This window comes from Antrostomus carolinensis, unplaced genomic scaffold (genome assembly GCF_000700745.2).
Source record: "Antrostomus carolinensis isolate BGI_N321 unplaced genomic scaffold, ASM70074v2 scaffold1230, whole genome shotgun sequence".
NCBI classification, from domain to species: domain Eukaryota; kingdom Metazoa; phylum Chordata; class Aves; order Caprimulgiformes; family Caprimulgidae; genus Antrostomus; species Antrostomus carolinensis.
In genome coordinates, this window is record NW_010288842.1 from 1 (window position 1) to 16091 (window position 16091).

General features: G+C 44.8%; 2 protein-coding genes across 2 annotated transcripts in view; one reads left to right on the top strand and one right to left on the bottom strand.

The window, feature by feature from the left end:
* The first annotated feature begins 1113 nt into the window (after nucleotides 1–1113).
* Nucleotides 1114–12444, top strand: CCDC92 (coiled-coil domain containing 92). Its single transcript, XM_010167704.2, has 4 exons — nucleotides 1114–1135; nucleotides 9581–9727; nucleotides 10106–10147; nucleotides 11420–12444. Exons 2-4 carry the CDS (start codon nucleotides 9598–9600, stop codon nucleotides 12193–12195), a joined length of 948 nt encoding a protein of 315 aa, XP_010166006.1. The 5' UTR covers nucleotides 1114–1135; nucleotides 9581–9597; the 3' UTR covers nucleotides 12196–12444.
* Nucleotides 12445–14479: 2035 nt separating this feature from the next.
* Nucleotides 14480–16091, bottom strand: part of DNAH10 (dynein axonemal heavy chain 10) — a gene marked incomplete at its 5' end in the record, with an annotated part of 54246 nt that continues 52634 nt past the window's right edge. Inside the window, 2 exons of the mRNA XM_029084869.1 lie at nucleotides 14480–14626; nucleotides 15096–15241. Of these exons, the coding sequence (XP_028940702.1) occupies nucleotides 14480–14626; nucleotides 15096–15241 (293 nt within the window). The remainder of the gene's footprint in view (nucleotides 14627–15095; nucleotides 15242–16091) is intronic.

Consider the following 16091-nt stretch of genomic DNA (forward strand, 5'->3'; position numbering starts at 1 on the left):
GAGCGCCTGTCGCTTGTGGATGTGGCAGCAGAGAAGTGCAGGGTGTCCTCAGACACGGAGATGCTTTCAGCCGCAGAGATGCTGTTTCCCCACGCAGGACGTGGGGTGGGACAGCAGGGAGGGGCCCTTCCCACCCCGGGCAGCAGTGGGGTGCGTTGGAGTTCACCTCATTAAATGGGCTAAAGCTGAGACAGTGGAGGTAAATAAAACCACAGAGGCTGAGGCAGCCCCGAGGGTGGAATTGTCCGTTTTGATCTGCATTGCAGGTGCATGAGCATCCAGGGTACTTGTTGGCTTTGCCTAGGTGGTGAGATGCTCGAGCTTAGAAAGCTTTATTGCTGATTTTGCAATATAAATTATGCTCCTTAATTAAAAAAAAAAAAAAAGACAAATGGGTGTGACTGTACAAACTGTGCCTTTTCCCATATAACTTGCTCATTACTGAATGTAATTCTGTAGTGCTTTATTATGACTGAAGCTCTGGGAGAGGCTAGAGTAAATACAGACGTTTATGCTCTTTAACTGCACGTTGCTTTTTGATTTCAGTATTTACAGCAAATGCTTTCTAAGCAGATAATGGCAGACTCGTAGTATTGTTAATTTTTCAAGCTTTTGGTTATACTGAGGTTCCAACAGTCATTTGTAGTGAAACAACAAATATCAGGAGGTCATAACAGAGGAAAGTATCAGCTGCTTAAGTAGAAAAGAAGAGTATTGCCAACAACTGATTCATCACTACTTGTTTTCATTTTATTAACCTGCTTCTGCTTAATATTTCTTTAAAGTTTCCTCCCCCATCCTCTTAGGTAAAAGGTAATCTCATGACCACTCCAAATGCTGTATGGAGTTTTCAGTCCAGTAGTTGTTGCAAACTCTAAAATAGCAATCTTATTGCATACCTTAAAGTTGTTTCCTTTACTTCAGATTTCAGATATAATCACATACTTTTAGGGCTCTTAAATGATTATTTTTTTTTAATGCATTTTGTCATTGAAGTTAGAAGAAAATCAAACTGTTCCTGTGTGCCCTAATTCAAGAGGCTGTAGGTATTAAGGACAATATATTTGTTCATCCAGGTCTCCTATGTTAATCAATCCTTTAACAGCAGCAGGCAGAAGAAAAACTCCCCAGTGCTGTTATTCCTGCATGTGGACCATAATGTAAAGTAAAATATTTCTTGAACGTTATAAACAGTATAATAGAGGGAATACAGTTGTAATAAACAAGTTCACAAGTTTCATTTTGCTGCTGTGTTGGACTCTTATTTCTAGGCATTTCATTACTTTTTTTATGGCTTTAAAAAATGGTGTTTTTACATAGCAAAGCTTTGAAGGATTGCTTTTATATCCTCAGGATTTACAGTGTATTGTGGTACTTAATTGTGTAAAGAGAACACTATTAAGTAATTTATCTTTTTACTCAAATTCATGTTTAACCTCATTTTTCATAGTTAAGTTTTTTAAAAAATGTAGCAAATTGTAGTTCACTGTACAGAGAACAGACAGCTTCATCTTTCTGAAATAGTTTATAAAGCTTAATATTTTTTTTGCTGACAAGTGACACTTCCTGTATGTATTTGTGTATCTCTATATGTATGTCTGTCAGTTACTAACAGTGGTGGGTTCTGATGAGCAGTAATTTACGGAAAAATCAGCATGTTGGATGACTGAATTTTGCTCCTTTAGGGGAAATAGATATGTTCTGACTAGACAAGTGCATAGATTTTCCTGGTGCTGGTTTAAAAAGCAAAGCCAACGAAGAAAGGCAAGATCTCAGGGTTTTAGTGTTGAGGAAAAAAAGATGTTTGCAGGAAAGGTCTGTGGTTTGGCTTTGTGCAGCCGCTCTCCTTGGCTGCAGCACACAGGGAAACGTCGTGAGGAGCTGTGAAAGGTTGGGAAGCGTCTGGCTGCCTCATTGCAGCTTCCACACTGTTGTTATTGATATAAACACGCTGCAATGAGCCAATATTGTGTAACCATAACCAGTATTGTCGGGCCAGCGTGGCAGAGCTTGTCCTGGCCCTGGGGACGGGTCCTGCGTGCCGCTGCCCAGCGCCGGGGTGGGGTTGGGGCAGGGAGGGTGCCCTTTGTTGAGGCAGAAATCTTATCCCCACAGCTCCTGTTTCCTTCGTGTCCGCAGCGTGCCGGAACAAACTCTGCTCCTTTCTTGCTCACTCGTCTCCTGAATTATCTGAAAAAGCAAATGAAGATAATGGATAGATAATGAATATTTAGTAGAGCCAAGTTTGAGTGTTACCTCCCCAGTTACCTGCTGCACCTCACCTCTGATTCCTTCACGAGACCTCGCATCCTTTATGTCTCTGGCTGTAGTATCTTCAGTGAATGTGTGCCTGGTTAGTCTGTGTGCTTGTTTTTGAGTGACAGAAAAATTGTCTTCCTCTCAAGAAGGATGTCTGGCAGTGTGATAATGGGTGTTAGTCACTGCCTGTGTGATCAGTGGATGATTTTCACTAATAATGTTTTACAGTTAACTACCAGCTCATTTTTCTTGGTGATGTTAAAGAACATGGTGCTATAAATGAGAGCAGTATGTCTGTTGACTACTAGAAGTTAGAGACATGACAAAGTATTGCTGAAAATAACGTCCTTAGAGTGTATCAGAACTTCTGCAAACTGTTTGGGGTTTTTTATTAATCCTTGAAAAAAAGCCTTTTGTTTTGATCACTGTTTCTTTCCTGCTACAAAGAAGCATGTTTATTCTCATTTTACTCCCAGAAAACCTTTGATTTGTCCTTCAATTGTTAAAATACCTTGCTTCTTGTTGGTGTTAATTATTTGGGTGAGAGACAGGACTTAAGATCAGTGTTATTTTAAATTGTTGCTCGACTGAAAACTGTGACATTTCATGGCTTCTCCCTAAACAGAATGATAAACTGCTGCTGAAAATACTCCAGGGAACAGTAGCTCCCCGTAATCCGAGTCAGTGCCCAGAGGGAGGACACAAAAGGAGCAGCGGATCGCATCTCTGTGGAGCAGAGGTGTGGAGCTCAGAAGTGTCCATCTGTGTGGAAAAAATGGTGTGAATGATGTCATTAGCGACAGGTTTCCTTTGCAATAAAGGTGTGTGTGCTTGTTTGCTTTCTGTTCCTTGTGAGAGCTTGATTTCAGCTGTGTACACTTTCACTGTCTCAGTTTGAGGTACCTGGGTTATGTAAGTAAGAGTATAAAGCACCTCTCTTTGAAATTCTTTGTCCTGACATCTTATTTACTTTACACTAAAAAAAAACCCCAACCCAAAAAAACTTAATACTTACTTAAGAGAGGACTTGGGTCATCACCACCACTAGATTTCCTTCATCAGCAGGACTCAAAACCTTTACTTTAGCAAAGTGGAGGCCATTTTTTGTATGTTTGCTCGTAGTTGCTGTTCTTAAATAATAAAATCAATGGCTTATGAAACAGCATCACAGAATGCATTAGAGAAAAGCATATTCCTCAGCCTGTTAAACTTGCCCCAAAAATAATTGTGCTGTTCTGTAGAGTTGTTGTTCCGATAGCTGTTCTCTGTAAATGGATCTCTCCTAGGAGGACACTTTTATTTAGCTTGCTGTTAGGCTTCAGTGCCTTTTGATGTGTTTCGCACATATTCCAGGTAAAGTCTGAAAATCATCATTTCTGCAGTTCTTGTGGTAGGAGCTTGAGCTCAGGTGAGTGCTTGGAGCTGGCACTGCTGCAGGAAACAGTTCTGCCTGTACCAACCCCCCCCAACCTGGTTACTGGTTTATTTTCTTTTGTTTTATTTTATATTTTCCCACTTTCCCCATCAGTTGTCTGCAGCGCTGCGTGCTGAACCCATCACGTGAAAAACAGCCCATGGACAAAGGGGTTTGTCAGCTGGACCAGGTCCCTGACCTGCTTCACTGAGTGACCAGGAAGGTGATTTTGAAGCATTTCAGAAGCACAACAGTAAATTCTTGCTCGTTATATGCAAGTGGGAGGAGTGAGACAAAGTCACAGCCAGGCTGGGGAGCTAAATAGCTGCAGGCCTGCGTGGTGGCAGGTTCTTTTCCTGTCATGGAGAGGGAAGAAGTGCCCGACCCAGTCACTTGTGTGAAACCAGTACAGTCATTTTTTTAGTTTGTATTTCATTAAGCCTTCAGAACTGTGAAAACTTTAAAGATATGTTCTCTTTGAATTCTTGTGTGATTCCCATGTTACTCATCATAGAGAATAAAATTAAAAGAGAACATGAAGTGTTCATAAGTGAATATTTGATATCTGAAAAAAAACTCTCGAGTTTTCCACAGTACAGTATTATTTCTAAGCATAAATTTTGAGTTATCATATACTTGTACAAAATCCTCCCACAGCACCTTACTAGCTTAAGTCCTGATTCAGCTTTAACTGAAGCTGGAGAACTTCTTAATGACTTTGAGTATCAGCTTGTTCATTTAGAGCATCGAGAAGAATTAAATCATTGCTAATAGGACTGTGTCCATTTAATTGTTCCTCCAGCTGCCATACTGATTGCTGTTGGAGTACCAAAAAATGACTTTCTTACTAAAATACTAAAACTTGTGTTTCCTCAGGGACTTTCAGAGATCAACAGTGAAGAGTCTGCAGGATCTCTGATCAGAAAATGAAGGGGAAGCAGGGCAGAGGACAACTGAGTAAGACAGCATGGAAAAGCATTAGAAATAGAAAAGGGGCTGAGAAAGCAAAATCGTCTCCTTCCTCTGGCAGGAGAGTGGCATGTTGCCTTTCTCCCCTCAGTCGTCTCCAGGAAAGAACTACTAATTTTGCTTGGCTTAAAACACACAAACTAAAAGATCATGAAAACAAGTTATTGGGACAATAATTACATACAAGTATTGTTGAAGTATAACACGGAAGGCAGAGGAAGAGGGACTGAGCTGTTGTAAGATGTTCTCCCTATTGAGAAGGGGAAGGACATTGAGAAGGTGGCTGTGGAGGCCTCGTGTACAGTCTGAAAAGCATGACCTCAGGAAATCCTGAACTAATTAAAGTGGTTTAATCTAATGCACAGATGAGTGAGGGGCGAATGTAGATGTGAAACTGAGTTATAGGCTGTTCCCAACCTGTGTTGTTGCTGGAGCTACTTTAGTACAATCGTATCAGGTTGGGGTGTGGGGGGTGACTTAAAGCAAATGTCCAAGCAGAAGGATACCAAAGTCCTCGAGCCGGCTGTGGAGATGGCAGGGTTTCCTTTGTTATGTCCTTTGAAATAAGCTGAACAAACACTTTTGGGGTGGCAGATGTCTCTGGAGATGGAGAGCTGATGTCAGCAAAGAACAGCGAAGTGTCTGTCAGTTGGACATTTTAGCATTGGAGCGACTTATTTAGAAATGGTCAGTTCAGTGACAGCCTTTAAAATAGGAACCTTCAAGGTTCTTAGGAGAAGACTCCTGTGTCCTTAATTAGTTGTTGAGATTGTATTTTGTATAGCATACAAAAAGCATTTTGGCAGCTTTTCTCACATTTTGAGAGGACATTGGCTACGTACAGTTGAGAGGAAAATGCCTGCCTGCCCCTGCCTGTTTCCAGAAGATTTGGATACGTGTTGGCAGAGCCAAAGCAGCTTCTCGGGTGATAGTCCCCCCATCCACGTAAAGGGAGGTTCTTCTGCTTTGTTTAGTGGATACCAAACAGGAATGAAAATGGTAAATAATTATGGTTGGTTTGGCTTCATCCAGGAGCTGCCTTTGTGTCTAAAATCCTAGATTAGCACGTCCCTTCTCTCGCCCTGCAGTGGGTATAGAGATGCTCGGGTTTTGTGGAGAGGCACCTGATACACCCAGGTGCTCATTACCTTGAAATATTTTGAACTCTGTCCAGATACTTAAGATGGAAAAGGCCTGGAACCTGCCCATTATCTGCCAGGCAAGATTTGTCTGTTAAAATGTTAGTGATTGTTTATGGTGAGCATGTGATGAAGTTGCGTTCCAAAATGCTCTTGTTTAATATTTTAAATTTTCTATTTAAAATGTATTTATTTTTGTTCCCTTTTTAAGCAAACATGCACTTGTAAAAGAGACAGACTGGTTCCTTTCTAAGGTGAGGTTAAAAGAATGTTAATTCAAGTTACCTTCTTCAGTTTAGTGGCAGATGAGGGCTTAGGTTGGTGCAGCAAGGATTAAAATTTTGTGCTGATGTTCCCCAGGGAATGCTGTTTGACTTATTCTAGTTGTCCCTCCTAGGCTATATTCAAGAGAAACTGTGAATCCATTGTTTGGAGGACTTCAGGCTCAGTCTTTGAGCTGTCTCCAGATCTACATTCCTAACTAGATCTAGAAACATGCTGTGATGTTGGTGATGCTGAGGAATTTTGCGGGTTTTAAGGGTAGAATGCAGCACACAGCCCCAATGCAGATGGTGTAGCCGACACCTTCAGCACGTTGGTGTTGAGCACGGGTCTTGCTGTGGAAGAGGAGGTGAGCTGGGCACTGCAGAAGAGGACGTGTGCTGGGCACTGCAGTGCCCCTTTTCATGCCCCTTTTCCTGCTTTACCATCCCCAGCAAATGACCCAGGCGCTCCTGGTGGGAGTTTGCCCAGCTCTCTATTGCACAGCTCCTTTTGTATCGAAACACAAAAGTTGTTTGTTTTGGTTTGGCTTTTTTTAAAGTTGCTTTGGAGACGAGGGGGAAGGGGAAGAACCATAGTGACTGACTGTTGTGTGGTGTGGGCAGTCACAGCTTTCTTCCCAGCACTGGCTTAATTAATCTGACGAAATCCAGGCAGAGGTGGGTTGCTTTCAGAGCTGTCCCACTGATTGCCGTGGTGAGAGGGTGAAGATTGCTCATCTGGGCTATTAGGGGCTCAGGTGACTTCTGCATTTTGTACTTCACCTGTGCTTTTTGATCATACCCTCGTTCTTGGCTGCACGTTCTCGTTTCAGAGAGCAGGAGATTAAATCAGTTTAGTGTGATCCCAGCACTGTTGTGCAGGATTTCCTCTTTGAAACCCCAATGGGAGACATACCTGAGTAGTTGCTTCTTTATTCTTTAGACTGACCCCTCCCCAGACCATGTTTTCTGAGATCTGTGCTGCCTGTGGAGCAGTTGTTGGATGTGATTTGTGGCTGGCTGCTATGCACCAACAAACAGGGAGTTAACAATTAAGGAACCTGGAGTAACTGTGACTCCTGCTAACCCAGCTCCCTGGAACTAAATCAAAGTGTTTGCACAGGGAAGTCCTGGGAAAATGTTCACTGACTTCTATTAAAAGAAACTGCTAATTCTTTTTCAATATATTTGTTTATTTTTCATTACATCTCCTGAGTTACAAACACTGTTGCTGATGTTTCAGTTTTTCTGTTCAGGTTATAGTTACAGGCACAAAGCCACTGTGAGTAACCACGGTGATGGCAAAGGCTTTGGGGTGTTATCTTGTAGGCTGTTCTTTCACCTGTCACTGTCACTGCTTAGAATTTCTTTTGGAAAATACCTTTCTTGGTTAAAAATCCCTTCTGAGCCTTGGTGTGCCGTGCAGTCCGAGCCCCAGCTGTGGTGAGGGCATGGACCCCCAGGTTTTATTCTGCTATCATACTTAGTTGGTAAGAGTAGAATGATCACTTAGGAAATTGGATGATTCAGTGAAGCTTCTGTCTGTCTGAAGCCAGCTTTGCAAACAAGATAATGTCACTTTGAAAATGTAACACAGCTAGAATATTGTTAAGCTTTAAAATTAGTGGTGCCCCGGAGTAATTGCTATGGACTGTGTAGTCCGTCCTCAGGTAAGTCCTCTGGTGCTGTGGGCTGTGAGGGGTCCCAGTGCCTCTGCTGTCCGGCTGTGGAGAGCAGACACGGCTTGGATGAGCCCTTCATTTCTTATTTAGCCAGCCCAGAAACCTTTTCAGAATGTTTTTGGTCCATTGTTTTTCCTTGTTTGCTAACGATGGCGATTGTGAAATGACTGGTTCCACTCAGCAAAGCACGAGTTGGCACCGTTACCCTCATTCTTCTCGAGCACTGAATTTAATCTTTGATCTTTGTTATAAAATAACCGAGAGCTCTGTTTTGCCCATTGTACAGCACTGGATTCCTTGAGAGGCTTTTACGCCTTCACTTTATTTTTTTACAATCAAATAAATGCTTCTGGAGGGATAAGGAGTTGATGATGATGTCAGTTAAGGTCACACATGAAATCGGGAAGACTCTGTGTGTATTTATTTATTTACCCCCCTCTACCCCCCCCATGTTTTAGGAGGCGCAGAAGCTCTGAGTCTGGTGTTCTTTTTGGGAATAAAACATACAAAATTAAATGCAGGGCTGTGTTATGTTTAGCAATGACAGAAGTGTGTTGCTTTCTCCGAGGCTGTGCTTTACCAGTTTTAAACTCATAGAATCTTAATTTGTGTCATAAAACTACATACCAAAAAGAGCCCAATGGAAAACACTTGCCATGGCGCGATGAATGGGTGAAGGTGCCTGTGAGGCAGCCACGGGGCAGAGTTCGGGTCTGTCTCACACGCAGTGTGTGGTCCCATAATTAGAGCCCGTGGCTGTAATGCCGTTACAGTTGTCGAGGCAACGGGCGTCCTGATTTTTTATTTACCTTTGTAAGCTAAATATTGTCATTGTTTTTACAAAGCTACAGGGCACCTGAGTTTAGCCCTTAGTGCTGTGATGCCAGGTCACCAGCCGCGCACAGGGAGCGCACGGAGGCACCCAACAAACCTTTCCCTGTCGCTGCTGGTGGTGGGCCAGGGCTGTGATAGCGTTCCATGAGCTGATTCACCTCCTAGGAAGTATTTCTCCCACCGTGGCTTGTGTGATTCCCACCCAGCATGTGCTGCTGCCTGTCACTCTGCTGTCCCCGTCAGCCTGGCGCGCTGGTATCTGTCTGTGCCCCTATTTCGGTGCTGCTGTCGTGCTCCTGAGCTGCCTGAGAATGAACCTGACTTCCTGGTGTTTTCGGAAGCTTCCCAAGCACGGCAGCTTTCCTGCTAAAGCAACTTGAAGTGCAGTAATGTGGCGTTACTGAGCACGTATGTTTCTGGAAAGTTCTCAGGTAGAACAGCCTCTCATGTTCTCAGCAGCCTCTCCACCAGCTGTGGGTGGAGCAGCACCGGGTGCCCTGGCTGGAGCAGCACAGCTCGCTCTGTTTGCAGAGTGAGAATGATCACATCCTGAATTTCAAGAACTACTGGAAGTACACCTGAGCACTGAGGCTGCAGGAGGATTGCACACTGTCACCGTTGCTTTTTCTCACTGGTGTGCTTATTTTCACTAGGAAATAGGAGAATAAACAAAATTGTGTCATGACAGACTTGGTGACGATTCCACCTGGTGACTCTGGTTTGTGTCTCTCTCTGGATGCTCCTGCAGGTACTGCCTCTAAATGTCACAGAAGCAGTGACACAGCACAGTGCCTGCGTCTCCACAGGAAGCATCTGGCTGCTCCAGGAGCTGTTTGTAGCTCTCTGTCAGGGAACTCATCTGGAGTCTGTGTCTCATGGGCAGTTTGGCCCGTGGGTGTGTGTAAAACCATTGTTGCCTTATCAGGAGCAGTAGTAACGCTGGCAGTGCAGGGTGTGTGAGTGAGGATCTCTGTGTGTAAGACAACTCGCTGTTACAACTCTGCATCTGTTTCCTGACAGGGTCACTGCATGTCAGGATGGCAACCTCAAACCTGGAGAACCAGCTGCAGAGTGCCCAGAAGAATCTGTTGTTTCTCCAGCGGGAACACGCCAACACGCTGAAGGGCCTGCACGCCGAGATCCGCCGCCTGCAGCAGCACTGCACAGGTAGCTGCGAGAGGACGCCGACGCTGGTTCCGTCCTTAGTTCTTTTTACAAGAATGGAGTAACTGCTTCCTACTTCAGCAGTGACACCTCAGGGACAGAGCCCCCCACCAGGGTGAATCTGGGGTGATCAGCACGTGGCTCAGGGCACAACTGTGGGCAAAGATTTTTCTTTTTTCCCTTTTTTTGTTTTTTTTTAAGTGACCCGATAGTTGCAGTTTTACAGCTCGGATCATTTGCAGTGGATCTCCTGTTACCGCTTCAGGTGCAGGGAAGAGTTACTATCTTTTTATTGAAGTATGTCATTGTAAATGTGCTCACCGGGTGGGGCATGGGGTAGATGATGTTGTTCTAACAAATATAAACAACTTTTTTCCTCAGATTTAACCTATGAGCTGACTGTAAAGAGTTCAGACTTGTCAGGTAAGGATACGCTGCATTTTCCTTTTAATGTTCATGTTAAACTTCCTCATCTTCTTCAGTGTTTGTATTTTCTCCGTTACAAGTAGGTGAGAGTATTTTGCACTTGGGATGTTGACTTTATAAATTCTAAAGGTATAAATAGTTTTCTCCTTTCCAGACTTACTGTTATTTATGAAGTAAATATCCCAAGTTCTTAACAAGGTCACTCAGGAAATCTTTTGAAAGAGCCAGGAATGGAGTGCAGAACTGCTGACTCCTCTCTTTTACTGGACGGTCGGTTCCCTGCGTGCTGTGTGGGAACAGGGAGCGTGAATTTTGGGGGGTAGAAGAGTGGGACTATTATTAAAACTTATCTGCTACAGTAATTACACCACAAAGCTTTTATTTATTTTATATATATATATGTATGTATGCTAGATTCTAATTATTTTGAATGTATTATGTTATCAACAGTTAAGTACAGGAATAAGATACTCCCTGGGAGTAACCTCCTGGATCAGGGGTAGTGTGGGACAGGACGTGTACTGCGGGTAAGAGAGACCGTGGGCAGATTTAGCAAAGCAACTGAGCAGCTTTGCATGTGCTCAGCATTATTTTTTGATACTGCAATGTTGCTCAGATGCTTCTCATCGCAGGAATTTCAGAGTAGGTGATGCAACAATGATGCTTGTGTGGAGGTGACAGTACCTAACGCTGTATAGTCGGTGGCCCTGTGACAGGGAGCTTGTTACTGGAGAAATCCGGGCTGCTGGATCCCCACAGAGACTTGTGCAGCAGCACAGCCCCAGTGCAGAGCACACCTCTGCCTTCCTGTCATGGGCTTCAGCTGTCCATGGAGGGGTGAAGCTAAAGCCTGAGCATGTTCTCCTGGAGAGCTGGGACAGCTGCTCCATCACTCTTTACAGCCAGTCTGGCATTTGCAGTGGGAGAAGTTCCTCTTAATAACCAGAGGATTTGCCAAATGGCTCCAATTTTGAGCAAGTTGAGCAAGCCTGGTTTCTGTAATCCCTGTTCCCCAGAAGGTATGAAGTGTCTCTACTTTGTAGCAACATTATTACACCCCACTAAACTGTGGTGAGTGACACCAGCTCGTCCTCATTTCCTTAAAAGCTGTCCTGGTGCTTCTGAAGTTGAAGTCATTTTAAGACTATTAGCTGAAGTTAGTCTTTGGGATTTCTCTGTGGCTTTGGGATGGCAAAAGGAACCCTGGGCACTATTTTACTTAATGGCTATTGTTAATTTGGAACACTTCTCCTTTTCCTCTTCCTCTAGGAAATGGTAGTTCAAGAAGTGATGAACTCAAAAGGAAGTGTGAAGATCTCGAAGCTCAGCTGAAAGTCAAAGAGGCTGAAAATAATGAGTTACTGAAAGAACTTGAACAAAAGAATGCAATGATAATGGTGCTGGAGAACACTATCAAAGAAAGAGAAAAGAAGTATTTGGAAGAGTTGAAAATGAAAAGCCATAAGCTCAATATGTTGTCAAGTGAACTAGAGCAGAGAGCGAGCACTATCGCTTATTTAACTTCTCAACTGCACGCTACTAAGAAGAAGCTGATGAGTTCAAGTGGGACTTCAGAGGGGACCCCTTCTGGCAGTCCCGTGTTGTCCAGCTATAAGCCGTCCCCTCCCAAAGATAAACTGCCGGAGACTCCGCGGCGCAGAATGAAGAAGAGTCTGTCAACACCACTCAACCCCGAGTTTGAAGAGGCCTACAGAATAGGGTCGGATAGCCGGAAGCTGCTGTTGCGAGAGCCTGTGGATGCCATGCCCGATCCCACTCCCTTTCTGTTGGCCAGGGAGACGGCAGAGGTGCACCTGATTAAGGAGAGGCCGTTAGTTATTCCACCTATTGCTTCCGATCGTGCGTCCGGTGAATCGCACAGCCCAGCCCGAGAGAAGCCGCACAAGGCGCACATCGGGGTGGCCCATCGCATCCACCACGTCGCACCATCCCAGCCTCAGCCGGAGGTGGAAACGCTGGCAGTGGATCAGGTCCATGGAGGCAAAGTGGTCAGGAAGCACTCGGGGACAGACAGAACTGTTTGAGTCACGTCACTGAAACCCTCTACTCTGTTGCTGTTTATGCACTGTGATCCTGTAGGATAAATAGCACCTGCAGTAAAGTTTCTTTTCATGCCCCATGCATGCCAAACTTCTCCCAGATACATCATTAATAGATTACGCTCCTCTAAGGAAACCTGACCTGACTGTGTTCATATGGCGAGGTACATCACTACTCAATGCTGTGGCCAAATCAGGGGTACCTGACCGCTTGCTTCTGAGCGCTGCTCCCTTTGTTGTGACGACACGTGTGGGCAAAGGCACAGGCTGCACTGTCCAGCAATCCGAGTGAAAACAGCCCCAACTGTGACCCTGCAGAGATACCCACTGGCTGTTGCCATTTGAACTGTCAGTGGTTCTTTTGTCTTCACTGTGCACGTAACCACTTCCCACGCAAACACCACCCTCCATGGCAAAGCCTTTCTCACCGCAGCACTGAGAGTAACGCAGATGTACGTACACCTTAAAACGAACTAAGGACATCTGGTCCTGCACATGCACACGCTCTTGATTGCAAACTGTGTTCATGGTTGCTCTTTCTCAAAATCCCAAAAGCCCCAGCAAGTGTTACTTGAGTAATCCTGAATAACTGCTTTGGTTTGTGGGTGTAAGTTAAAAAGGGGGATGGGAGGATGGAGCACCCCTGACAGGGTTAACGACTCTCAGAAGCACTGGGCTGGGTTTTGTTTTGGTTTGAAAACCGAACGGCTCCATGACACACGTTATAGGAGTCAGTGCACTGCACCTGTAGCACCTTCTGTACTGGCTCAGAGCTCCTCTTCCAGGGAGAAAACCCAGCTGGTTATCCAACATGGAAATGGTTCCTTGTGCTCTAACCTGCACTTTTTTGTAAAGGGATTATTTTTGTTTCCTGAAAACCTTCAGACTTGTTCTGGGTGTTGTCAGACAATGCTGGCTTCTGCCAGCTTAGAAACCTGAGCTGTCCCTCTCCAATGCATGTATTTAGTTTTAAATGTAACCGATGTAACCAGTTCACACAGGAGGAGAGCCTGGCATCCTTGATTATTTTTTTTTATCCTTGTGGATTGGGATAGACTTTGCCTTTGCACTTGTCCTGGTTCCCCTACTTTCTACTAAGCAACAGGTAGGCCTGACACCTGTCAGACTAGTTGATTATTTTTCTTTAATTGATATTTTTTTCCTAGGAAAGAAAGGCATACTGAGAGCTGTGAGAGTATGTAATTTGGGGAAAGGAACAAAAATTTGACCATTTTTTCTTAAATTCTGATCAGCACCTCCAGCTCACCTCTGCTTCGCTCTTGTCTGCAGCCTCTGAGTAGGACCAGCAAGAAACAATGGCTCCCAAATGCTGCTAAGCTTATGATGTGCCTTCAAAACCTTGGAACGCATGCTCTGTGAAAGCTGACGAAGGATCCCTGCCTGCCCTCCCGCCTTCCCCTCGCCAGCTGTAGTCTGTCCCTCTTCAGCTTTTCCTGCAGCTGTGTGTTGGTGTCTGTCTCCCTCCGGAGCCTCCGATCCTGTCAGCTTCCCCCACAAAGACCCCGGCAGGATGACAAGCGCTGTTCTTCCTGGCGGCGGTACCGCTACGTTTCCTGTGCAGCATGACGACGTGCAGCCGGGTTGTTCCCCATCAGAGGGGGTGTGAACATCCACGAGCCCTACAGCCCTGTCCCCCTGCACCCTCACGCCTCGGTCACCCGCTGTTCTGAAGCCCAAGAAACACTCCTCGGTGTCGGGCCGTGCCAGTTGTGCGGTAGGATTTGTTTCCTGACTGGTGGGGGGGACAGGGAAGAGCTGTGTTGCTGGGGAATGGTTGGTTAAAGCAGGTTTGTTACTCTCTGGTTTCTGAGTGTATTGCATTAACTGGCAGTGGCTTTCGGGGTTTTTTTTGGCGGTTGTTGCCATATTTTTGTGGCAATTTATTGTATGACTGATCTACCCTGCTGCTTGTTGAAGGACGATGGAAGGCACCGCTTCTCAGCACAGCAGAAGTGATGCTTTGGGCAATTAAAAACATTTCTTATAACCATATGGGCAAACCTTGGTCTTTGTGTGTGCGTGAGACTAACTCCTTACCTCCTTCACATACCTAGACCAGCTCGGAGCCTTTCTAAAAGGAAACAAATTATGAAAAACACTTTCCTCCTCAGATGTGTTTATTGATAGTAGTAGCTTGGTTATATCACATTATTTCAAGTCAGGTGTGCTGGATGGCGTGAACATTGTCCCACCCATGCTGCTAAATCTTTGCCTGGTTGGATTCGCCCCCTCCCCACAAGGGCTGGATTCAGTCCGCATTCAGGGTGAGACAAACGCCTTGAAGGACCCAATGGGAAATGTGCTTCGTTGTGTAAAGATCAGCTTCAAAAACCAGGCCGACCCCCATGGCGTTCCTTCTCAGGGAGGTTGTGTACACGGGTGTCCGGAGGGTGTTCTAAAACAGCGTGGGGGAGAGAAGGACACTGAGTGGTGCTTGAAGTACTACATGAAATTGGGAACAGGAAGGGCTGCGAGGAGACATGGCTGTCTTCAGAAATTCAGGGGGTTTGTTATAAGTTTTAAGTAACTGATACCCAGAAAATGTAAATATCCTTCATGTCATGAACTAGTAATGGGAAATAATGGAAATAGTGGGAGTCTGAGTGTCCTGCGATGGTTCCATGCTGCCTGAATGGAAAACTGAGGCAGCAACTGTGCTAACCCCCCCTGAGTGTCACCCCTAGAAAAGAAAAGCTTCAGTGACAGTTAATGGAGGAAGAAGAGTTAAACTGTGTACTTTAAATACCAGTGGTAACGATAAAATACCGCTGCGTGTGCAAGGGGGGAGGGACCCGCGAAGGAGATGTGACCACAGGAGGAAGTGAATAAGCTAATGGGCCGTGGTGTCCCCAGAGGAGCCGTACCTGCAGCTTGAGCCTGTGAGCTTCAATGGGGATTATCTTCAGAACAGGCAACTCCACCAGCAGCACTCGGGGCTTGCTTCTGATCAGGCAGCTGTGCTCCATGTCCCAGTCTGCTCCTTCCAGAAACAGGCCAGAGACAAAGCAGCCTGTGCAGGCAGAAAATGCAACATCTTGGGTAAATTGAGCTACTAAAACATCCATTTAAGAGAACTGTTGTTCCTGCAGCACGCGCAGTCGTGACCAAATTCACTTCACTTCAGACTGAGTTACCTGTCTGCGGTGTTTGGGTTTATAATACAACTGTGACCTCCTTTGTCGGGGTTTGTTGTGGGGTGGTTTGTATTGTTGGGTTTTTTTTCAAATTAAAATTGTCTTAGCTGCACTACTTATGATAAACATTATTAGGAATAAATACTGATTTGCTTGCAGCTTTCTTCCCCACAGTGGGTGCCATCCTCCAGTATTAGCCAAGTTGTAAGAGAGCTTTGTAACCCCTGCGGGCCTGCTCGTTAGAGCCTTCTGACAAAAGGTGAGGTCTTGGGACAGAGTTATTCTGGTACAAATACTGAGCATTTTGTTGAAGTAGTAAATAATGAATGGTCTGGGTAAGCCCGTGAGATGGCTTTTATTTTTAACTGAAAGTTAGATTTAGCAAAACCAATCAGATTTTTTTTTCCCAATCAGGTTTAACACTCAGGAGTTGCTCAGCTGGTTGTTATAGTCAGTAATTGCAGCATTTCTAGTCATAGAAATTTCATAAGATACATTTACACACTAAATCATACATAGTTGTATTTACTTCTGTTTAAATATATTTCAAGATATTATTTGTGGTGCCAATGGGTCTTTACAAACGGGCTAGGACTGGTCATGTTCTCGCCTTTAAGAGGAAAGTATATAGCTAAAGATACAAAAGAGAAAGAGCAAGGGAGAGGTGTACGTTCAAGTACGTGCACGTGGGTGAGAAGAGCTGAAGAAAGATCACACTGTGTGTTT

Bases quoted from the DNA above. Each gene is read 5' to 3' on its own strand.
- CCDC92 (XM_010167704.2), top strand. From the start codon at position 9,598: ATGGCAACCTCAAACCTGGAGAACCAGCTGCAGAGTGCCCAGAAGAAT. The intron at 9,728-10,105 runs GTAGCTGCGAGA...TTTTTTCCTCAG, and splicing joins CCTGCAGCAGCACTGCACAG to ATTTAACCTATGAGCTGACT. The intron at 10,148-11,419 runs GTAAGGATACGC...CTCTTCCTCTAG, and splicing joins AAAGAGTTCAGACTTGTCAG to GAAATGGTAGTTCAAGAAGT.